Source organism: Tursiops truncatus, chromosome 5 (genome assembly GCF_011762595.2).
Source record: "Tursiops truncatus isolate mTurTru1 chromosome 5, mTurTru1.mat.Y, whole genome shotgun sequence".
NCBI lineage: Eukaryota > Metazoa > Chordata > Mammalia > Artiodactyla > Delphinidae > Tursiops > Tursiops truncatus.
The window spans coordinates 51,575,056-51,599,275 of NC_047038.1; the positions used below are offsets into that span (position 1 = coordinate 51,575,056).

Genomic DNA, 24,220 nt, shown 5'->3' on the forward strand with positions numbered 1-24,220 from the left:
ATGCATTTCTGATTGGTTTTGTTTGCCTTATTCAATGGAGAGAATAATTCTTTGTGGCCAATTTCATTCTAAGAGGGTGATGTTGCGTGATTTTTCATAATTTAAAATATGAATAATTATGCTTCCTTGTTTGTGTTTGATGGAAACTTAGAGCTGAAATCTTGGCTTTTTTCTCTCTCTGGCTCTGCCCACTGCTGCCCAGAACATTTTGGATGAGTGTGCTATGCTGAATTTTATGTAAATAAAATTTTTTTTTAATTTTAAAAAATGACTGTTGCATCATGAAGCAATGAAAATAAATGGAGGGTGGTAGAAATATATTTTAAAAGAGATTGTATTTTCCCTTGCTTACACAAAGCAATGCAAGAGCGAAAAACACTCTCAAATGATGGTTGATCCACAGCTGTACTAGTATTAATATATATGTGTAAATTAAGTAACTGATATAGCTATATTATCAGCTATTTGGGATTTGGTTAAAGAGGAAGACATTTGTTTATTAATGGTAATTTACATTGTCCCACAGTGTTTTGGAATGTTCCTTGGGTTGCAGTATATAGTTTAAATATTTTTCAGTTATTCAAACCTTCTGTTTATTTCTTCAGTGAAAATTTGTTTTATGAAATCATCAGATGTACTAACAGTATCTTAAGTGATATTAAAGGATATTGTACTGAGAATGGCAAACAGCTGTTCTTCCATCTCCACAGAATAACAAGAAATGGATTTAGATTATAGGAGGAGATATTTTGATTGGGCATAAACATAATTCCCTAACATTAGAGTCACTGAGACATACATCTTTATAGCTGGTATTTATTAAAATAATGATACCTGACATTTCATTATATGCTTTGTAGCTGGCATTGTATTCAGCACTTTACATACATTATCTTATTTATTCTTACCAAGTCCTATGAGTTATTATAGAAACTATTTTCCTACTTTGTACATGAAGAAATGGGGGCTCAGATAGGTTAAATAACTTACTAAGATTACACAGCTAATAAGTGAGAGACCCAGAGTTTGAAACCAGACCACCCGACTGTACAGCTGTACTCTTAGCCTCAGTGTAATAGGAAGAGGATAAACTAGGCTTGTCCGTTGTATTAAATACTCAGCATTGTTGGTGATCAGTTATAGATGGTCATAAATAACTGTGAGTAGAAGTAGAAGCAAAGAAGCGCCGTATCGTGATTTGGTTAAAGAAGCTGTGTAAGTAAGGATGTGTCCCTGATTTTTTCTCAGTCTTTCCACTAGGTTATGAATTCTGTAGAAGGATGGTGTGGTTCATATGTGAATTGTTTATGACAAAACTGTGGAAGTTCAAAATCCTATTGAGGTAAAAGAGGTTTCTATATTATACAAAAAAACCTCAGAAATCAGCAAGAAAGACATTAAGGCCCATAGACATAAATGGGAAAAACAGACCTAGGCAGTACAAATAAAATTAAGGAATAAAGAAAACTCAGTTTTGTAAGAAGTCAAATAAATGCAAATTTAAGCCATGATGTGGTATGAATTTTGCCTAGTAAATTAGCGAAAATTTATAAAATGTTAATACCTGAAGCTGGTATTCTCATTCATTACTGACTGCATTTTAAAGTAGTATGTTAGAAGAATAAAATGATTCAATCAGTAAATAAATATCCTCTTTCCTGGCACTAATTCAGTATATATGAAATGTGCGTACTTCTTTTCTCTTACATATTGAGAAGCATATTTTATTAAGCTAATTCACAATAGACAGGAAAAACTCTGTATTAAATACCTTTTTTTGTTAACCACGGAAGAAAATAATTAACAGCTGTTGAGAAGAAATGTTGATTCAGTATTTTCCTTAAAATTATTAACTATGAGAGATGTATTTTAATTGCCAGCCCATCTCAAGCTTAAGTTGCATAATAATCTATCAGGAACATGATTATTTATGTAGAATCTTCTGGTCCGTAGGAACCAGAAGATTATATGTGTTTTTTATATATGAGTGTTCTGTAGTTTTGCCACTGGTTTATTAAACTTGGGACCATAATTTAAGTTTGTTATTCATCCTCTGTTGCTGACTTCTTGAGATTTTGGGAAAGTATTCTTTATTTCAAAAAACTAAAGGATGATGAAATTGATTTTATTAAAGGTGTGATTTCATAGTTTTAAAATTTAGTTTACATTTATTTATTTATTTATGTATAACTATGACCAGACAAGTAACTGCAGTAATAAACAAATTATCTTACAGGTATTCACAGTTTTATATGGAAGATAGTTTTTGCCATTATAACATGTTTAACCATCACTTCTTTGATGGAAAGGTAAGAATTATGACAATTATCTCTTTCTTTTATTGTATTTCCTTCATTATTTTTCTAGGGTCCCTCAAGAGCAAATGGTGGCTTTTCTACCATTTATTGATATTTATTTTTGTTCATTCACTGAGTGTGTATTGAGCACCTAGAGGTGATCATGTTATTCATCTTTCATGACTTTTCACTGCTTCTTGGGTGAAGAGCCACTTTCTCACCAAGACTCACGTAGCTGTTTGTGATCTGACCCCTGCCACTCTCCAGCCTGTCCTCTCCCTGTTCCTGCTTTGCTGTTCATGTTCAGGACATATGACCTTCATCTCAAACTGGCCTTTCCAGCACAGGGGCTTTTTGCCCATGCTGTTCCCTCCACCTTCTACTCTCTCTTTGCCTTGTTAATGTCACCTCATCCTTCAGAACCCTGTTCCAAGTCACTTTCTTTAGCCTCTCCTGGCCCTCAGACAAGGTCAGGTTCTCCTTTGTAGATTTATGATGCTGTAATTAAATAATTCTGTAGTTAGTTGTTTGCTGTTTGCCTTCCTGATAAATTTCATGTCCCAGTTAAGGGGATTTATGGTTTTATTAAACTAATCCTTAAAAAATAGACAGTGTCAAGAGTTAACTCCAATCTATGAACTCTGGGTGATAATGTGTCAGTTTAGGTTCATCACTTCTAACAAATGTCCCACTCTGGTGGGTGCTGTTGATAGTGGGAGTGGTTATCCATGTGTGGGGCAGGGAGTATGTGGGATACCTCTGTACCTTCCTCTCAATTTTGGTATAAACCTAAAACTACTCTAAAAAAAAATAGCCTTGTAATAAAGGGAGAGTGGTTTAAAAAAATCTTCTTTCAATATGATGTTAATAACATCATTGTGAATAAACAACATAGCAGAGCTGATATTTCTACTCCTAATTTGAGCTCTTTGTCAGTCCCATTACAAAATAAAATCTATAACCAACCAAGTAATCACACCTGACAGGAGGTTGGTCAGAAATGTTTGAAATTATCAAGACTGCTTGAAGCATATCCATACATACATATGATGGGTATATATCAATTTTTAAAGAATTGTGAGTCATGTTTTAAGTATATATTGTGCTTTAAGATATTAGCTAATGATAGAATGAAAACCAAGCAAGACTAAAAAACTAAGCATTCAGGAAATGAAAATAGATTCTAAATTGTTGGTTGGGATTGAAGAAATGAGACTCATTGAAAAGTGAGATTTAGTAAGTATAGCCAGTGATGTACTCCTTCCATCAGAATCCGTTTAGCATGGGGATACATATTTTTCAGCCGCGAAAGGTATGAAAACCGAGTATTGAAGTAAATAACAGAATTAGACTTCACTGTTTCCCAGAGCGCTTGTGTGGTTGATAAACACTAGAATTTGAGAACTGATTCGATGAGCATGAAGGAGAACGAGGAATTGAAAGACCGCTTGACAGAAGATGAAGAGGGGCTTCTCACCTCGGACAGTGACAGTGGAGAAAAGAGAGGAAAGAAGTGGATTCTGAAGGCATTTCCCAGATGGAAACCAGAAGACTTGGTGTAATTACTCTGTGTACACCTGAAACTAATATAATGTTATACGTCAGTTATACCTCAATTAAAAAACAAAAAAGAAGACTTGGTGATAAGTGTACCAGGGGTGAAATCAAAGATGACTTGGGGCCGTGACCTGGATTCATCTTCCATTCTTCAAAACAGAGAGTAGGGAAGTGTGGAAGCGACGTTTGGAAATGTTGAGTTTGTGGGGCTGGCACGACATCGACGTGCAAATGTCCAGTGTGGTCTCTTGAAACTGTGGGGCTTTGAGCTCAGGGGGGTTGTCAGCACTGGTGACACAGCTGAGGAAGGAACTGAGTTCATATTACTGCTTGATGCTGCAGTAGTGGGTCAGGTATTTGTTTATTTGTTTTTAATACCAGACCATGACTTTGCTTTTTAATTTGAACAATAAAGACAAGAGTAAAATTACATACCGAAGAGTTGGCTAGCAATTTCATATATCTTAAGAAAGTGACATGTAAGTAGCCTTTTCTAGGAAATTCTATGTAACTTTTATTGAGAGTTTATAGAATTACCTTACAAGTTTCTAGAATAACGGTTGGAATAAGCTGCCAAGACTGAGCTCCATGTTCTGTTTCACAGAAGAAAACAGTCATCCAGCCCAGGCTCTCCTTTCTCTGTATTTTAAGAGCAGCCACTAAATGGCACTGCAACTGTAGAGAGTGACCTACAGAAAACTATTGTTTAATGATTTTACTGTCTCCCCTTTTTCTACCTACTTACGGAGTCAGGGTTTTCAGTAGAGATTACCATCTACTAATCAATCACCAAAGCATTTAAGTGTCTACTAGGTGTCTGTCTGTGAAGACATATAAGCCTTTGAGGTACCATGTGCCTTTGAGGATCTAAGCCTCTGCCACTGCACAGAAGCTCTTCACAGTTCATGGGATTAAAAAGTAGGAGTTTTCTGCACAGGATTTTTTTCATAGCAAATAATACAGTCTTTTGCGTAATAAAAAATGTCATACGCCTTATTGGTAAGGTGGTTAAAGTGTGTACAGAGGGTGGCTATTTAAAATGCCGAGCACTTTTTTATTGATGACTGAGATGAAGAACAGAGTTAAGTTATTGTCAACCTTGGTGGCGTAAGCAAGTGTCTGTTTCCCATAGGTGGTCAACATTAGGACCCTCAGCAACCTAGGACGGGACATCCCACCATTGATTCTTACCTGGGAAGATATTCTTTAATTTCTTTTTTAATTTGGTTAAGAGTTCAGGCCTCGTTCACCTATTTTCTTTTTTCTACTTTTAACTCTAAGGGGTTTTAATTAATTAATTTATTTTAAAATTTGTATTGGAGTATAGTTGGTTTACTCCAAGGAATTTGAAGTTTTTCAGTAACATCATCTGTACTTTTAGTCCTTGTTCGTGTAGGCAGGTTAAGGAAGTGCCAGGCAGCACTTGAAAAATGATTAACCTTCTTGACACCATCCTTTGCTGTAGGACTTTGAGGAGGAAGTTAATAAAGACTTTACTAGAGAAAAGGGATTAGGATGTTGTGATTTTTTTTCCTTTCATCAGTTGGGTCTTCTAAGTTGATTTAGTAGTAAAGTAATATATATTTTATTATAAAGTACATATAGGTTTATTAAAGTTTAAATGCCATTAAGCTTTCAAATCTTCTGCCATTTTGTATACTGTAAGTGTTGAGTTGCTTTTATAGATAAGTACTTGAAAGCAACTACAAAGTCAGTAGATTAGAGCTAATATTACAGGTCTGTCTCTTACTGACTTCTCCCAAAGCAAAAAAGTGATAAATATCCTAGACAGTTTTTAATGTTAACTTTGCAATCACTAAAAACACGTCAGCTTGCTGGGAAAATGCGTTAATGGCATGGTTTCATGGCCTGGGTAAGCTTTATTTGTGAGCTTTCATTTATTTACTTTGCATGTTACTTTGCATGTTCAAATGTGCCTGTCATTTACCTGGCACTCAAAAACATGTGCATGTTTAACTGGTAATTAGGCTCTCATTAACCTGAACTTATGGTGGTGGACAAACCAGACAGGAAAAAATATGTCTTATTCGTCTTTGTGTCTCCAGTGTTTAGCACAGTCCTTACTTCTGTTTGTTCAATTGAATTTAGCATTTTAGACAGTCCTCATGGGTAATGAGTTTCTCTCTTTTAGGTTACTAAATTTAGTTTTTTAATTTAACCATTTGAATGTGTAGTCCTCTGATAGTGATGGTGTTTGAATTTGCAATTTTAAAAACCCACTTATCAAGGAACCCAAAGATAAAATCTTATGGGGGCTGAATGAGAGAGGCTTCAGGATGTCACTGAGGGACTCTGGGGTGGCAGGATGGGTGAAGTTCAGTCCGAAGAGTGAGACTGAGCCTAATGCATTCTCCTCCCAATAGGATGAAGTACCTCCCTTTAGTCCTAATTTAGAAATGAATTTCTGTTTGTTCCAGGCTGCCCTTGAAGTATGCAGAACATTTTTACAGAAGGATAAAGGTGAAGGAGTCATTATGGTGACAGATCCTCCTTTTGGTGGCTTGGTTGAACCTCTGGCTGTTACATTCAAGAAGTTAATTGCTATGTGGAAAGAAGGTCAAAGCCAAGGTGTGTAATTTATTACTTACTGCAAAATAAACATGTATCTATGTATATACTTCCTGTCAAATATTAGCAGAGCTCAGTGAATCAGAGCACTGATAAAATATACATGTCTTGCGTTCTCTTCTTTTTTTAAAAATAGGCTTATTTGATAATAACTTTATCATCATGATACACTTCGTATTATTCTAATCATGTGTTTTAAAAATGGCTCATAGGTAAAGTATTTGTTTTTGGTGGGCATAAGGGGACATTATGAAGAATAGCCGTGAACTGTTGGCATTTCTTCAGTAAATATTTCCTGAATGGCCACTATGTACCAGGTACTGTTTAGGTGCTGGGAATGGAAGGGTGAACAAGACAGACACTTATCTCTGCCCACTTAGACCTTACATTTCCTCTTCCAAAAGTCTTGCCCAGAACTCTAGGAGGGCACCCAGCCCCTGGTCCACAGCTCTAAACTGTGCCAAGATTTGTGTGGGAAGGTTGGCTGTCCAGTCGCCTAACAGTGGTTATCAGTGTCACATGGATACCCAAGCTTAGAAGTGGGTTAATGACTGGGGGATATTCAGCTTAAAATGGCTTAGGACTTCAAAGTATTTTATGTAATTATCTAATTAGTCAGTATAATCATTTTTCAGTTTCCAACCTGCAAGTTGATAAATGTAAGAGTGTCAGGAATTTGTGATCAAGCTTCTCCATTAATTGTGCTATATAAATAGTGTGCTTTGGGGACAGGATGCAAATGAAATTTAAAACATGACTCACAGTGCTAAGTATTCCACTTATTTTTGGTTCTGAAGTCTACTTATCAGAGTGGATAAAGTCATTGTTGTTGGGAAAGCAATAAAAAGCTTTGTGAGCTTGAACTGATTCTGCTGCTTATTAGCTGCATGAATTTGAACAAATTGCTTAAATTTTGCAGCTTCAGTTTCCGCATCTGTGAAATGAGATTACTATATTAACATCTAACTCCAGGGGTTATTTAAGGAGGTAACATACAGAAAGCACCTAGCATTGTACTAGCCTGTATCAGGTGCTCTGTAATTAATAGCTGTGTCCCCTGTCTCTCATAAAAATTAATTTGGATAAAATTGTTCATAAGAATTTTCCATGATTCAGAAAAGATGGATTCACCCTGAAAGCTGGCATAGTGAGTTATGGCAGAGCTAAGATTCAGACCTAAGGCCTTCTGCATTTTGGTCCAGGTTTCCTTCTTCCATATCATAACCACCTTTGTGCTTCAAAGTGATGCTCATTTTTTATCTCCCACTTTTTTTGTAATATCTTTGCCTTTACCTAGACTGTAGTGATATGCATGTAAAGATAACTTTTACATACCATGTATAGCTGTGTTTAGATATAAAAGAATGTTTCCATTGACTTCTGGGAAAGGTCAAGTTGTAAATGGTACTCTGGTAAATCATCTCTTCGTTTGTATGATTTAAATGTATTGAAGGATTACAATTTCTCCCAATACCATATATTTTCAGTAACAGCTTTCTAATTTATTTTTTTTTCTTTAATATCAGTTTCTTATTTTCTTTTCTCTTTTTTTTGTGATCCATTAGATAACAGTCACAAAGAACTACCCATATTCTGGATTTTTCCCTATTTTTTTGAATCCCGAATTTGTCAGTTTTTCCCAAGCTTCTGCATGCTGGATTACCAGGTATAGTAAATATTTTGTTTTCTGACATGGTTGGGGAATGGATATTCTGCTTAAATAAATATTCTGATAAGATGATTCATCAGTTTTAGTAAATGCAAACACTATAAGCTGTATGAAACACTAAAACTATATCATATGTAACTTAGTGCAGTAGTTCCTAAACGTCTGTAATCTCTAGGGTGCTTATTAAAAATATAGATTCTTAGGTACCAAAATAAACCTACTAAATCAAAATCAGAGGGTAAAGCCCTAAGAAAAAATATTTTACCAAGTTTCCCAGGTGATTCTGAACTGTAGCCAGGTTTTAGACCAAATGATCTGATCTTTCATCATCACCAGAAGATTGTGCAGCACCCCAGGATCATCATTATGAACATGGTTTTCTCCATTCAGAGGTTGTAGAGAAGTAAATTGCTTTTTCTGGTGGGTGGAACGCCATGTACACTTAACTTTGCTGCTCAGAGGATGCCAGGAGCTCTAAGGAGGGGTGTGCCCAAGGTTGTGGCATGTCAGAGAAGCAGAGATGCTGAGGTGTGGGTGTGCTGATTCAGGGCAGACTGACTGGACCTCCTCCTTTGCATCCTTGTCCTTCAACTCCTTCTGTTTCAATGTCCACTCTCCTGGATTCATTTCCTTGGGTTCTGAGGTTAACCCTGTTGTCGCCATCACTATGTGTGGTCACCAAGTGGGCACTGCTTCCAGGTTTGTAATGACATTTTTCTATTTGATTTTTCTGAGCAGTTGACTAGCCTCTGATTCAGGCTTTTCAGCTCTAGAACTGTAAACGTCTTCACTAGTTGTTCCAAGATAGCACTTGTTTCTTTTTTTTTTATATAGTTGATTTACAATATTGTGTTAGTTTCAGGTGTACAGCATAGTGATTCAGTATTTTTGCAGATTATATTCCATTATATGCTATTGCAAGATAATGGGTATAATTCCCTATAGCACTTGGTTCTAATCTTTCTAGTCTTGAAGATATACACTATTATGAAAATTATTTAGAAATAATGAAACAGTGTTACCAGAAATGAGGGGATAGATCCTACCTGTGATTCTACCTCACATAGCAAATATTATAATTTTGAGGTACAGTTGACTCTTGAACAACAGGAGGATTATGGGTGCAGTTGAAAATTGGTATATAACTTATAATCAGCCCTCTGTATGTGAGGTTTCTCCATATCTGCAGTTTCACATCTGTGGATCCAACCAACTTTGGTTCAGTATTTACTATTGAAAAAAATCCACGTATAAGTGGACCCACGCAGTTCAAACCATGCTGTTCAAGGGTCAGCTGTATTCACATCCAGTCTTTTTAAAAAACACTTTTACATATTTGTAATCATAGAAGATGAATATGAATTCTGCTTTCTTCATTTCTGCCTTATATAAGTGTATATTTTAAAATGTAGCTACATAATCTTATGCTTTTAACAAGTAAATTGTTCCATCAATAGGCTATGTTATCATTCTCTTCTTTTTGGACTTAGAGGTTGCTCCCACCTTTAAGGTACTATAAATAACACTGCCATGAACATCTTTTATTCATATAATTTTTCCATATTTTCCATAACTCCCTTAAAATAAATTTCCAAAACTAAAATAGAATTATAAAAGTTACATTATCAAATTTAATGGACTTTTTTATGGCTCTTGAACCATATTAACAGTGTCCTTTCCAAAAGTGTGTAGCACAAGTCATTTTAACCTTGACTTCTTGAGCTCTGCTTTAGGCAAATCCATACCATATATCTTCTCAAAGCTGGTTTACTTTCCTTTTTAGGGCATCCAGTTTTCTGTTTCTTATCTGAAGGATGCTTCTAATATGGACATTTGCAATGCAGAGATAGCTGACATATCCTAAAGACGTTAACTAAGTAAACTATTTCTGGTTTCCAGGAGCACCTGCTGCCTTTGACAGTGAATAATCATCTAGTACAATGTTTGGCACGTAGTAGGTGCCCTGTACATGTTGAATGAATATTTGAATGAAAAAGGGCATGAACTCTGGAGTTGAAAAGGAACTAGGTTATAATGCTGGTTCTGCCACCTACTAGCTAGTCCTACACATTTTATCTAACTCTCTGAAACTCATCTTACCTGTTAAATGAGCATAGTCATAATATATCTGCTTCATAAGGTTTTAAGAATTATTTGAGATAATACATTAAAAGATTCAGCCTCATCCCTGACACACAGCAAATAGAGAAAAAAGGTTATTGCTATAAGCATTGTCGTAACCATCACTATAGTCATCATTCAGATGGCCCCAGAATGGGGGTAAAACTTTTCTTCAATTTTTATGTCAGAAAACACATTATTTTAACTGCAAAACACATCGTTCCTCAGAAAACTGTTTCATCCACAATTTAGAGATGAGTTTTCACTGTGGGCAAGAGTTTCAGTTGGTGAGGAGGCAGAAGAAGGCAGATCCAGAATAAAGCAGATGAGAGTGATTATTAATGTGTAGTAACCAGTTACTGTTTGTTTAGACAGCCTGTGTTACTAGGAAAGAACTTTTGGAAATACTGTAGTTTTAATTTTAAGAACTAGTTCCAAGGTCCAAGCTTACTGAAAGTAATCATATGATTCAGTGCATTGGTGGAAAATGTTCTAATTAGGCCATGTGTATCAGGGTGAAAAGCAGTCTTTCCAATAAAGAGAAAGCCAACCTTTGAGAAGAAAATTAGAATAAAACCTATAAAACAAAAAAAATCTTCATTTTTTCATGATTCCTATTAAAGATAAGAACACTACTGCCCATTACATGCTCAGTGGGAGAAACTGATTTTGCCAGATCTCCTAGGGTATATGTAAACTTTGTTTGTTGTACCTCCCCTTTGATGATTTTTCTACTATTTTTTTTGTTTGAAACTCTCTCTGGACTTATTATCCTTTCTGAGCCTTTTGCATTCTTTTTTTTTCTTTTGTTACTTTAACTTCATTTTGTGGTAATTTTTTTCCTTTTATATTAGCCACCTTCATCAAATGAAAAATTTGAAAGTTTCCTCTCCTCCTTCACAGGTCTTTTCCCATAGACCTTGATTAGGCCTTCTTTCTGACTTTGCCTGAGATGATTATAAGCCCCGAAACCACAATGCAGTAAAAAAAAAAAAAAAAAAAAAAAATCACTAAATCTCTTTTCTTGGAAATACTTTATAGGTAAGAGGAAGGCGGAAATGCTGCAAATCTTCATAAACTATAAATCATGTAGACTCTTCAGTGATAAAGCACTTGATGAGTACAGAATAAAATAGCTATCAAAGACGTAGAAAACCAAGAGCTTTATTAAGGGCAGATTAGAAAGGAAGGATTTGGTAATGAAAAGAAATTCTGATTTAGAGTCAGAAGAAGTTTGAGTCTTAGCCCTGCCTTTTAGAAGATTAAATATAATCTTGAGGGAAGTCACTTTATCTTTCCAGGTCTCTGTTTCCTTACCTATAAAATAAAATGACTGAACCAGAAAAAGGATGCCAGATAAGTTTTACTTTTAGACTTAAGCCTGATAAATTGGTAGTGACTTTCTGGAGAATTTGTTGAGAATACCAGGCTCAGTGGCAAAGAGTAGCGTGACTGATTAGTGATGTCTGCCACAGGGTCAGGGTCAGGGAGTGATGGCATTCAGGTCGTGTATTTACCATATCTGAACTAGATCTTCACACTTCCCTTCCACCTTGAACATGCTATGATCTCTTGTTTCTGCTTAGTCTGGGACATTTGTCTGGATTGTTAAAAGTAGAGATCTTTGTTTTTTTTTTAAGCTGTCTTTAAAAAAATCATCCTGTTTAGAAAACTGTTTGTTTTTCGAGTCTGGTTTCATGTTCAGAAATGAAGAGGTTTTGACAGGAATTTCTGAGAAATGATTGTAAATTATAAGGTGACACGTGAAATTCTCAAAATTCAATATACAATAAACATAAAACATTTAATGGATTTGAAGTGATGAGGAATAACACACACACATATATGTATGTGTATGTCTGTGTAATACATATGATATTTAAAATAAGAGGTTACATGGAATATGGTGTGACTAAAAAACCTTATTGCTATGGTAGAAGTTGATTGATGGAGCTGAAGAGTTCACTTGGAATCTTTTGAATATATTGAAATTAAACAGAACACACTTTAGGGATTTATGAAAATACAAACATGTACTCTGTTTTATTTAAGCTTTGTTTCCTAGCATGATACCTGGAGCATAGTAGGTGCAGAATAATAAATGTTTGTCGACTTGAATGTCTTGTTTTCCGTATAACTAGTTTCAGTCTCATGTTGCAGAAGAAATTTGTGTATAGATAAAATTAAAAGTTAGGAATTGCAGAGATTTTGTGCTTTCCCTCATTTCTATACAGTACTTCATCACATTAATCAGCTCCATGGGAGAAATTTTCTATTCAAAAATGCCTCTCATCATCATTGTGAGTGAAATGTCAGGGATAATGATGGGAAAATGGTGTATCAGCTCTACCACTAGTGATACGCAATTTGCAAAATTGTGTTTGCTTTACAGCACTTCCATAGGAGGTTTATTTGTGTGGATGAAGCTATGAAATATGGATGTATGTTAGAGGTACATTAATTTACCCTAGCAGCATGCATTTTACATACCATATGTTTATAGTTAATTAGCACAACAAACCCACATTTAAAAATAATAATAATCTCAATTAGGTTATGCAAGATCAAGTAATCAGCCAGCTCCCTGACGCACATATTCTCTGACTCCTTAGGTAACCATAAAGAAATTCTTTTTTTTTCCCTCTCTTCCATCTGCTATCTATTATATTGCATGGACTATTCCATTTACTAAAAATCTTTCTAAGATACTCTTTTCCAGCATTTGAAAATCTTCATAAGATTCTCTTGGGAAGAATTCTTTTTCTTATGACACTCATAAATGTTCAAGATATCTTTGTTGAATTTAATATGGTACCATATATTTACTGAATACATAGAGAAGGTGCATTAGGGAAAAATTACGAATTTAAATCATTTTAAAAGAAAACTACTTAAGGTACTATTTTACGGTGATTTTGAAGTAAAATCTACTTTTGTATCTTAGCCTCTAATAGGTAACGTATATTCATAGAATTTTAAAGTTGTGAAGATGCATAGCCTTAACGTAGGCTGACTTCCCAATGTAATGATCCTTTCCACTAAATTCGTGACAAGCAGTCATCTAGTCTCACTTGAATGCTTTCCCTGAGCAAAGTCCTACAGCCTTACAAGGCAACTCAATTTATTTAATAGCTCTAATCGTTAGAAAAGTTTCTCATATGGAGATAAAATATGCTCCCTATTAACTTCTAACCATTGGTCCTACTTCTGTTTTCCGAAGTAATAAAGGATAAGTCTAATTTCTATTCCACATGACACCCCTTCAGTTATAACATAGCTATCAGATCCTCCCAGTCTTCTCTTTTCTGAATAAACACCCCCAATCTGTTAAACTATAAGCCCTATTTATTCCCATTACTTTCAATAGAAATGAACTGGCTTTATTAATGTCTCTCTTAAAATGTAGCAGCTGAATGGAGGGCTTCAAATGTGATCTAACTTCGTCTCCCTTCCTTGTTACAATATTACAGTTCTGTGTAAGCCGGCTGTGAGCCCACACCAGTCTTACACCTTTGTGATAGACTGTGGACTCCCCACGTTGGACTGTGCGTGCTCACATGCCAAACGCCCTAGGGCTTTTTTTTTTTCCGCACTGTCTCTCATTTAGCTGAGTCTCCTCATCCTGTACTTATTTTTTTCCCAGTGCTGAAGTTTGTTAATCAGTCTTCCTAAATTTGTTCACCTGTAAATCTAGCAGGCATTGGCATAGCCATGGAGAGAGCTTAGGAATCTCCCTCCCATTAAAGTCCTCTCTTTCCATTGTCACCGATTCCTTACATTTTTGTAATTCTCTCATTAAATAGCTACTTTGCAAGTCAGTTCTGTTGTAGATTCTTAAGTGTAACCTTATTTAGAATCTAAAGAATTTATTACAACTTACTTGAAAGTTGCGATCTACCTGTATTAACCTTATAAAAATCTCATGGTATTCTTGTGGGTCATGTAAAGCAGTGGCTCTCAAACTTTAGTGTGCCAGGAGGGCTTGTTAAAAATAACAGATTGCAGGGTCCCACCTCCAGAGTTTCTGTGTTATTGGGTCCCAGGTGGGGCAAGAATTTGCATTTCTAACAAGGTCCCAGGTGATGCTGATGTTGCTGATCCAGACACCAAACTTTGAGAATTACTGATCTGAAGATGGATGGACTTAGTGGCCAGGTGGATTCATGGCAGGTTTAAAACCAAATTGAGAATGTGTATGGATGATAGGGTGGAGGAGGAGAAGGGAGCAAGAAGCTAATAGAAATCATGCTTGTTGGCCTCAGTTTACTTTCCAGATAATCTGCAGAAATGGAAAGTTGAGTTAGGGATCTTGAGGAGAGAGGTAAACATTCGAAATAGTCATTGTGGGGAAAACAACTATAGTTATAGATTTCCCTCTGCACTCCATCCTTCTATCTGTCTCCACCATATGCCGGGTCCTGAATTCAGTGTTTTACATACATTGTCTCATTTAACTTTCATAACAACTCTAAGGTAAGTATCAGTAACCTCCTTTTCCAGATGAAAATGATGCAGACTTGCCTGAGGTCACATAAAAAGTGAGTGGCAGAGCCACTGCCTGGCCCCCACAAGGAAGTGACCATCACAAAAACCAAGATAGGTGTTTCTCAGTGGGGAAGGAGGAATGCTGGGTTGGCTGTGTCAGAGAGTGATGGTGGAGGGCCACACTGAGGCTGCACTGAGCCTTGGGGAATTGAAAACGGGCATGCAGTGAATTTCACAGGCAAAAAATGAAAAGCCCTATACAAGCTGGCACAGATCATCAAAGGTGGAATGTTTTAATGCCCAAAGCTAAAGTCTTAATTATATAAAAGCCTTTCCTGCAAAGTCTGTTGCATTGGATAAAAGATTAGAGTTGTTTTTTGAATCCTAGGTAACATGAATGTGTCATAACAAATTTTACCTTTTTTATAATGAAATTTTACTCTCATAGAGGCCCCTCTGAGGCTGTTGATTAATAAGTAAACTCTTGCTTTTAAGAACTTCTTCTTAAATACTCTGATTTAATTTGTACCTTGGCATCAGTTTGTTCATTTATTGGTTAAAGAATCTTAACAAATGTTGACTCATTTGAGAAATTTTTCCTTTTTAATTTTTTTAAACTTTCTAGGTAGATTATGATAATCATGCACTTTATAAACATGGAAAGACAGGACGGAAACAGTCTCCTGTGCGTATTTTCACCAATATCCCACCCAACAAAATAATCCTTCCTATTGAGGAAGGGTACAGGTAAGAGAGACCTTGAAGTACACAAGTCACTGAAAATAAAGTTCCGTATATCTAACACCAAATGCCTTTCATACTGACTCATGTAGTTCTTTTCTTACTTTTAAATTTGGCCTATAATGTTATATTGAATTTAATTTGAATTACACCGAATTTTTGTAACAAATGCCTTGTGAACTTTTATCTACCTAGTGAATCTCAATAAGTATATGCAGCTGATTTCTTCGAGTCTTTTCTTTTCTCCTTAGATTTTGCCCTCTGTGTCAACGATATGTTTCTCTAGAGAATCAGCACTGTGAACACTGTAATTCTTGCACATCCAAGGTACAGTTTTCTTTAGAATGTGTTTTTACTCAAACATATTAGTTTTATTTTAGGTCACTAGTTTCATTACATTTGTTTAATGTTATTTTGTTAATATTTTAATTTGTATTAATGTATTATCATTTATTAATTATAATTTAATATAATATTTTTCTCTAATTATAAAGTATGGCAGGCTTTTAAAATACTTAGTTGCCTTCATCATCATTAACAACTATTTGAGTTATTTTTATATGGTACTGTATGACTGCTAAAATTATTAGTGTTTCAAATAAGGCACTAAATAAGGGCTAAATTTTGTTGAGGGCAAAATTAAGGTGTTTCGAATAAGGAATTGAACTATTAGATACCATCACTGTTCTGATGAAGCAATAATTAATAACATGTGCTGTGTATTTACTCCTCACATCACTAGTAGACAGGGCTTTTTACAGATGAGGAAGGACTACAGGGGACATACCTCCTAGTTATTTTTTTAGGAAGGTGGGATCACCTTTAGGTTACTCGGTTATTTTAACTAAATCCAGTCAGAAAGAACACGTGAAGTTTAGTTGGCTGATACACACATATTATTTGCCAGAGGAAAGGCTATATTTTTAAAACTATTGGAAAGTACATTTTTTATAACTTTATATTACTGGTTATACTGGTTTTTAACTATGGTAACACATCTGATTATATATTTCCAATTAGTTTAGAAATTATCTGTATTCTTCATTAAAAAAATTATGCTCAGATCATACAAAGTACAAAATGAGGAAAACAAAATTTTATTATTTAGAGATGCACACGTAAGTGGAAAAAATAAACAAAAGCAAGGAAGTGACCATCACAAAAACCAAGATAGGTGTTTCTCAGTGGGGAAGGAGGAATGCTGGGTTGGGAAGGGGCATGTGGGGAAGTGTCTAGAGTACTGATGGTATTGTCTCTTGACTTGTTGGGTTCATCAGTGTTCACTTTATAATACTCATTAAACTGGACATATGCATCTCATGTGCTTTTTTAGGAATGTTTTATTTCACAGTCTTTAAATCCTCAAATAGTAATCTCTATCCTTCTAAATTACATTAAGTTCTCAAATACGAATGTTATTAAGGATTATACCAGCTAGACACATAAAAACTATGAATCATTAATTCTCTTGAAATTTTCATTGAGTCCTTCTTTATGCAGATTGGGTTGCTCGATCTGGAGTGGACTTTCAAGATCATTTAGATAAATCCTCCAGTTTTAGAGTTAAGGAAATTGGGGCCCATCAAGGAGGTGTTTGAGTTGAGTAGAGAAATGCATAAATTAAAATCAAAGTATTTAATAGTAAAGCCCAGGAAAGTGAGAAATAAGGAATGAATAATTTACACAGATTTTAATAAGACATTTTAATTTTTAATTGTGGAAATTTGATTTTTAGTGACAAGTTAAACATAATTTAAAAATTGTTTTTGTAGGATGGCAGGAAATGGAATCATTGCTTTCTCTGCAAAAAGTGTGTAAAGCCTTGTAAGTATTCAGACTTAAGTGTTTGAGATCTTCTGAAAATATTTGACTTTTTCTTCATCTAAATAGGGTTTTTATTTAACTGTATTTACAAAAGAAAAAAATAATAGAGACTTGCCTTAATTTACTTGCTTTTTAATTTTTACACTTGCCAAAATGTACGTTCTCTCCTTCAAAGAGAGACATGACTTTAACCCTGTTTCAGTGTTGCATTTGCTTTGGCTTGTTTTAACAGGGTTTTGTATCACTCAGCCAGCCCCCATTTTGTCAGTGGCTCTAAGCTCATGACTCAGGGCAGAAGGGCTGAATTTGTTGCCATGTATCAGAAAGAAGTTAGCTGGTTTACATGGAATTCCAACCTCTTAACCTTGGCCTCTTTAGCCAAATTATAATTAGCTATGCAAAGCAATCACAATATTTGAAGTAAACACTATTCATGCTTCCTTATCATAAAGGTTAATCAAATGAAAAATTATATTAAATGAACCTCTTCTAATACCTAATTTTTATTTTACAGCCTGGATCCACTGTAACATTTGCAATCACTGTGCTCTTCCAGATCATTCTTGCAACGGCCCTAAAGATGGCTGCTTTATTTGTGGTGAATTAGATCATAAACGGAGTACTTGTCCTAACATCTTTACGTCTAAGAAAGTTAACAAGTTAGTTGAATTCTTTTATTTACTAGAAAAAATTTTCCTTGTATATTTGTACAGAGCAATCCACAGAAGTACACAATAATCAGAGGATCCAGAAATGCTAAATGCTAAATTAATTGTTGCTTTCACTGTTAGGTATTGTTTGCATAGATGGGGAGAGGGAGGATATGAAGGTGAGTCAAAGAGCTAAAAATTTTACAGGTAAGGCATGAAAATAACCAAAATATAAGGTAGAAAGTGACTCACTTCCTATATATTTGTGTAATATAGCTGTGTAATTCAGAGCAAGGTTACACCAATGACAATAGTATATTTAGAAAAACTATTGGTATTTCAACTGGGCTAACTTGAATGTTATACTTTTTTCCTTTTAAACTGAAGGACTTATAGCTATTGAGTCCTCTTGTTTTACTGATGTGAAAACCAGATAGCCAAGTTTAACATTATATGACCGTTGAGATCAGGATAAAAATTTTGAGCTATCATATGACTTGTGATGAAAAAAAATCTATTATTATTAGAAGTATCTGATGGTTTAGTAGCTACTTGTGATTGTATTAGAATTCTTTTCCATTTGTTTTTTTTTTGGTCAGTAGAAATCATTTTTTTCCATTAAAGCCCAGCCACTTGAATTCTGCCTAGTATTTAAACTACCTTTTCTATTACTTTTTATCAAATTTACTTTAAATATTTCCAGTAAGTAATCTAGGGTAGAAGTGGAATTTTAAAAATTAATTAAAGAGGTGTATTGAAGAGTCTTATAAAATATTTTTTTATAAAGCTTTAAGAATAGAATACAACCTAATAAAGGATCGATCTGGGGTTGTTGCACTATTGCAATGTAATTGTGCTTGCAAACAACATGCTCAGCCTTTGATTCTGTGATCTTATGACACGTGGAAACTGAATTTGCATTTTGGTAATACAATGTAGGCTCTTTATTGGTTCTTCAACAGCCCTGACTAGTCTATTTGATAGTAATATGTTGTTTTCATTGAGGGAAATCATGTAGTATCTCTTAGTACTAGATTTTATCAATTTTAATTCAAGACCAAATTCCTTAGGATGTGGTATACCTGATAGTTATTAAATAGTACCACTTTCTTCTCTTAGAGAAGACTCCTAATCTGTGAACAGTGATCTTCAGATACTGCTTTCAAAAAAATTTTACAATGAAATTGACAATGCAAAATTTTTTCTCTATAATAGTAAAAAATAATTTTAATAGTTTTTTTAGCATATATGGCATAAAAGATCTTTTCATCTTATATGTTTTATAGCTGTCATGTTAATTTGGTTTTCCTTGGTATTAATTTTCCTGTGGTTGTGATCTGGCATGATGCTGGCTCCCTCTTGTGGTTAGAGCTCATTTTATCAGTTACATAAATACCTATAATTTAGAGGACAAATACTAGGTCAATTTAATTTTAAGGCAAAATGAAACAATCAGTTTATTATACTCAGTTTATCACTGTTGAGAGGCTTTATCTCTGGAAAGTTTTGTTTATTCATATTACAAATGAACATTTTCTTTCTGTTTTTGTTTACTGTATCTTCTAGTGAAATCTGGTTCATGTTTAGTTCTTCTGAGTGGACAAACCAAAGAAAATTTGTTTAAATTTTGTATACAGACATGCATAGCTTCATTGCCTTTGCCATCAAGAGATTATACTTCATTAAATTTTCTAAATCTGGGCTTCCCTGGTGGCGCAGTGGTTGAGAATCCGCCTGCCGATGCGGGGGACATGGGTTCGTGCCCCGGTCCTGGAAGATCCCACATGCCGCGGAGCGGCTGGACCCGTGAGCCATGGCCGCTGAGCCTGCACGTCTGGAGCCTGTGCTCCGCAACGGGAGAGGCCACAGCAGTGAGAGGCCCGCGTACCACAAAAAAGAAAAAAAAAAAATTTGCTAGATCATCACTTATCAGGACATTATCCTACTTCTAAAAAATGGCTGGAGGGAAAGGAGATTTATGTAACATGCACAAAACAGTATAAAGATGACTGTTTTATTTTGAACTTATAGGATACCCCAGTCCATGGTGAAAAATCTAAACATGGAAAAATATAAAATTGCCAAGCAAAATTCTGAGTAGTAGTCATGTGGAGCTACTAATAATAGCTAATATTTATTTATTAATTACTGTATGCTTAGCATTTTACATACCTGAATAATTTATAGTAGAGTATGTAGTATCAAGGTAATTAAGAACACAATTTCCTGAATCAAACTAGTTCTGCCACTTTCTCATGGATGATTTCATAGCCTCTGTTTCTTCCCCTAAAAAAAATGGGGGGAAGGAAAAGGAAGAGTGACATCTGCCTTGGCTCAGTCTCCCAGCTCCTTGAAGTCAAAGACTTTGTCCATTCATTTTTGTATTCCCAACACTTAACATATATACTGAATGAACAAAAGGAGAGGCTGAGTTTGGTCCACTAGGAGATTATATACTGTTTATGAAGCTCCTTTCCCAGGTTTTGGTTCTGGGAAGATCAAGAAGGAGCATTTCCCTAGGACTCGTGGTGGTTTAGGATAAGTGAATCTAACAATTGATATTGCTGGGAAGCCATGGAAATGCCCAGGTTTGCCATTACTGGCAGCCCCAGCCCATCCCTTCGTTCATGATATGATAAATGCATGATTCTGCTAGCTTGGAGAAAGTGAATGGATAGACCAGTAATCTTCCTCAGCTCTAGATTGCCTGTAATGTAGTTCAGAGAGCACCTGAAACAAAGGATCTAGGTGGGTTTTTGTTTGTTTGTTTTGTTTGTTTTTTTTTTTTGTTTTGCGGTATGCGGGCCTCTCACTGCTGTGGCCTCTCCCGCTGCGGAGCACAGGCTCCGGACGCACAGGCTCAGCGGCCATGGCCCACGGGCCCAGCCGCTCCGCGGCACGTGGGATCTTCCCGGACCGGGGCATGAACCCGTGTCCCCCGCATCGGCAGGCGGACTCTCAACCACTGCGCCACCAGGGAAGCCCGATCTGGGTGTTTTTTTTCCTGGTGTGATTTAATGTTTTTTAGAGAGTGAGTTTCAACTTGTTCATTTTTTTAAAAAATATCTTTATTAGAGTATAATTGCTTTACAACGTTATGTTGGTTTCTGCTGTACAACAAAGTGAATCAGCTATACATATACATATATCCGCATATCCCCTCCCTCTTGAGCCTCCCTCCCACCCTCCCTATCCCACCCCTCTAGGTGGTCACAAAGCACCCAGCTGATCTCCCTGTGCTATGCAGCAGCTTCCCACTAGCTATCTGTTTTACATTTGGTAGTGTATGTATGTTAGTGCTATTCTCTCACTTCATCCCAGCTTCCCCTTCCCACCCTGTGTCCTCAAGTCCATTCTCTACATCTGCATCTTTATTCCTGCCCTGCCACTAGCTTCATCAGTGCCGTTTTTTTTTTTAGATTCTATATATGTGTGTTAGCATACAGTATTTGTTTTCCTCTTTCTGACTTACTTCACTCTGACAGACTCTAGGTCTATCCCCCTCATTACAAATAACTTAATTTCATTCCTTTTTATGGCTGAGTAATATTCCATTGTATATATGTGTCACATCTTCTTTATCCATTCATCTGTCAGTGGACATTTAGGTTGCTTCCATGTCCTGGCTATTGTAAACAGTGTTGCAGTGAACATTGTGGTATATGTATCTTTTTGAATTATGGTTTTCTCAGGGTATATGCCCAGTAGTGGGATTGCTGGGTCGTATGGTAGTTCTATTTTTAGTTTTTTAAGGAACCTCCATACTGTTCTCCATAGTGGCTTCAACTTGTTCATTTTGAAGCTAGTCTTCAAGAAGAGACCACAAAATGTGGGCATCTTGTATGGCACTTGTCAGGACTTTTAGATCTACTGAGGAAAGGAAAATTAGCTGTAGGACTATAAGATGGGCCTCTTTAAGTTTTTTCAGTTTTTTCCATTGTGCTATTTCATTTTTCTACCACTGCTAACTGCCAGTGTATTGGTCTTTTTTCTGAAAAATGTAATTCAGGGATTTGGAGATTGAAGTGCTGAGTTGAGCAGTACAGATGTACCAAAAAAAGAAAGAAAGAAAGAAAAACCAACCAAAAAACCTCCCAACTCATTGGCCTGACTATTTACTTCTGTGGTGTGTTTCTCCTGAATAGATTGTTCTAAATTTGTAGTCACCATGTTTCAAAGGAATTTCTTTTCTCAAACATTTTGCTTGGTCAGGACTCTATCTCCTTGTTATTATGGTTAGGATTCTGAGGATTTATGCTTATAATACAGTAAATTCTTTCCCTTCTGTTTTCTTATTTGGTTAGCTAGTTAATTAAACTTCAACATAATTACATAATTCACTGTGCTCATTCTACAAAATAATTTAGCACCTTGTTTTTCAGAGCTGTCAGAAAGCGGAAGCAAAGAAAGAGCAATAAGATGAAAATGGAGACCACTAAAGGACAGTCCATGAATCATACAACTGTTACAGGGAAGAAGAAAAGAAGAGAAAAAGCTCATCAATATCTGTGCTCTTAAATGTCCAGTGGCTTGCGAATAAGAAAGATTTATAGATTTATTTGATGCCATTTTCTGAAAGTGCCTCACTGGACTTAACTTCTGTTGCTTTCAAAGGTATGCACCTCTCTAAGCTTGAAAGTAGGCAGGTGGTATTTCCTGGTTTATAGACCTCCTCACCCCCAGCAGCCCCTCTGGAGACCTGGGGAGTTGTTTCATCCTTAGCTGGTTTGCCAGCTCTCAGTGCCTTTTTTCTCTCTTTAAATCTCTTCCAGTCATATTATTTTAGCCTCTTTTATCTGAAAAATGGGCATAAAGCGTCCTTTTGCTAGAAGAAAGAAGAAAATGAGAATGAAAACCTGAGGTTTTGTTTACATTGAACATAAGAGTATGTTAAGTTCGATATTTTAAATATTAAAGTATTGTACAATGGCTTAAACCCCACTTGTAAAGAGAAATACAATGTTTAATTTTTTTTAGACAGAATCTGAAGATGATGGAAAGAATTTTGACAAAGGCAGTCTAAAGATATAAAGATTATGATTATGGTTACATTATTATTATTAAATATTTATTTTTCAAATACTTTTTGCAGTTGTCCTTTGATGGTATAGAATCACCTAAATGTTTGTTGAATGAGTGAGGTATTTAGAATTATGACTTGCCCTGTCATCTTAGTGTCTTTTAACCTAGGCAGTACTTTTCTCTCTTTGTACAAGTAGTAGCAGAAGGCAGGATACTTTGGTTTTCATTTTGGTGATCCTCATTGCTATTCTAATACTTCCTGGTTGTATGTCCTTAGCCAGGTCATTCATTCTCTAGAAGCTACTGTTTCTTCGTTATTATAATGGGGACAATAATAGTTAGACCTCAGGTTTGTTTGTGGTGAAATTAAATGAGGCACATGCCCCTGGCTCTCAGCTCTCCTGCTACCCGTGAGAAACGTTAACAAATGAAGATGGCTAGGAGCACTAATGGTAATCACCGGGTGGTCAGGTACTGTAGCATGGAAGGGAGTAGTTTGAACAAACAGTTCATTGTCTCCTTAAGACTTAGTTTAGAATGGCTTGCATTTCACAACCCTTAGTAGTGTAGAATGGCTTGCATTTGCACAATGACTCTTCTCTCTTTCCCAAATGACTGCTGTAGAGCAGGTTTGGAGGCATCTCTGCTTGGGCTTAGCTAGAGCCCTGAGAGTAAAGGTAGAAGAACTGCACTCCATCTGGTATTTAAGTTAGGATGGTTTGTTGCCTGATGTGGAATACACACATGTGGCCCTGATCAGTGTGGTCCTGGTAGATCAGGCTATAGCAAAAAATGAGCTAAGCTCCTGGACTTAACAAGCATCAGAAAACTCTTCTCTTGCCCCCTCTTTAACATGGGTTCCTGTGGTGATAGGAGGGGCAGATTTTGATGTGATTGGATGAGATATGAACCTTGTACAATCATTGTGAGAGTTCCCCTCTCTGATTCAGGCATAGATGTGGACATTGCCTGACTTTCATGGTGTCCACGATACCGTGGTTAAAATCTGTTGAAATGTCCCCCGAAACTCAAACAGCTGCGGGACCATGACTGCTGAAGAATTGGGTCCTGATGGCCAATGGTTTTTATCATCACCATATTTTCTTAGTTTTAAGATACGATCAATTGTAAAATGCATTTTCAATGTAATCACAGCTTTTCAGGGAGAAAACACCTTTATCTCATTAATTGTATACATTAAATTTTAGATGTCTCTTTTTTCAGAAATATTGAAATGTGAAAAAAATGTCCATCTTAGTATTGAG

At 35.8% G+C, this 24,220-nt stretch overlaps 1 protein-coding gene across 3 annotated transcripts in view; it reads left to right on the forward strand.

The window, feature by feature from the left end:
* Positions 1–23,015, forward strand: part of ZCCHC4 (zinc finger CCHC-type containing 4) — a 47,579-nt gene extending 24,564 nt beyond the window's left edge. For 2 of the 3 annotated variants that reach the window (XM_019928391.3, XM_019928393.2), the window contains 8 exons: positions 2,237–2,309; positions 6,293–6,443; positions 8,009–8,109; positions 15,344–15,465; positions 15,711–15,786; positions 17,232–17,283; positions 17,798–17,942; positions 22,301–23,015. In XM_019928391.3, the coding sequence (XP_019783950.1) occupies positions 2,237–2,309; positions 6,293–6,443; positions 8,009–8,109; positions 15,344–15,465; positions 15,711–15,786; positions 17,232–17,283; positions 17,798–17,942; positions 22,301–22,451 (871 nt within the window). In that variant the 3' untranslated portion in view covers positions 22,452–23,015. The remainder of the gene's footprint in view (positions 1–2,236; positions 2,310–6,292; positions 6,444–8,008; positions 8,110–15,343; positions 15,466–15,710; positions 15,787–17,231; positions 17,284–17,797; positions 17,943–22,300) is intronic. The other variant, XM_019928392.3, reaches the window with a different exon arrangement.
* Positions 23,016–24,220: the final 1,205 nt, after the last annotated feature.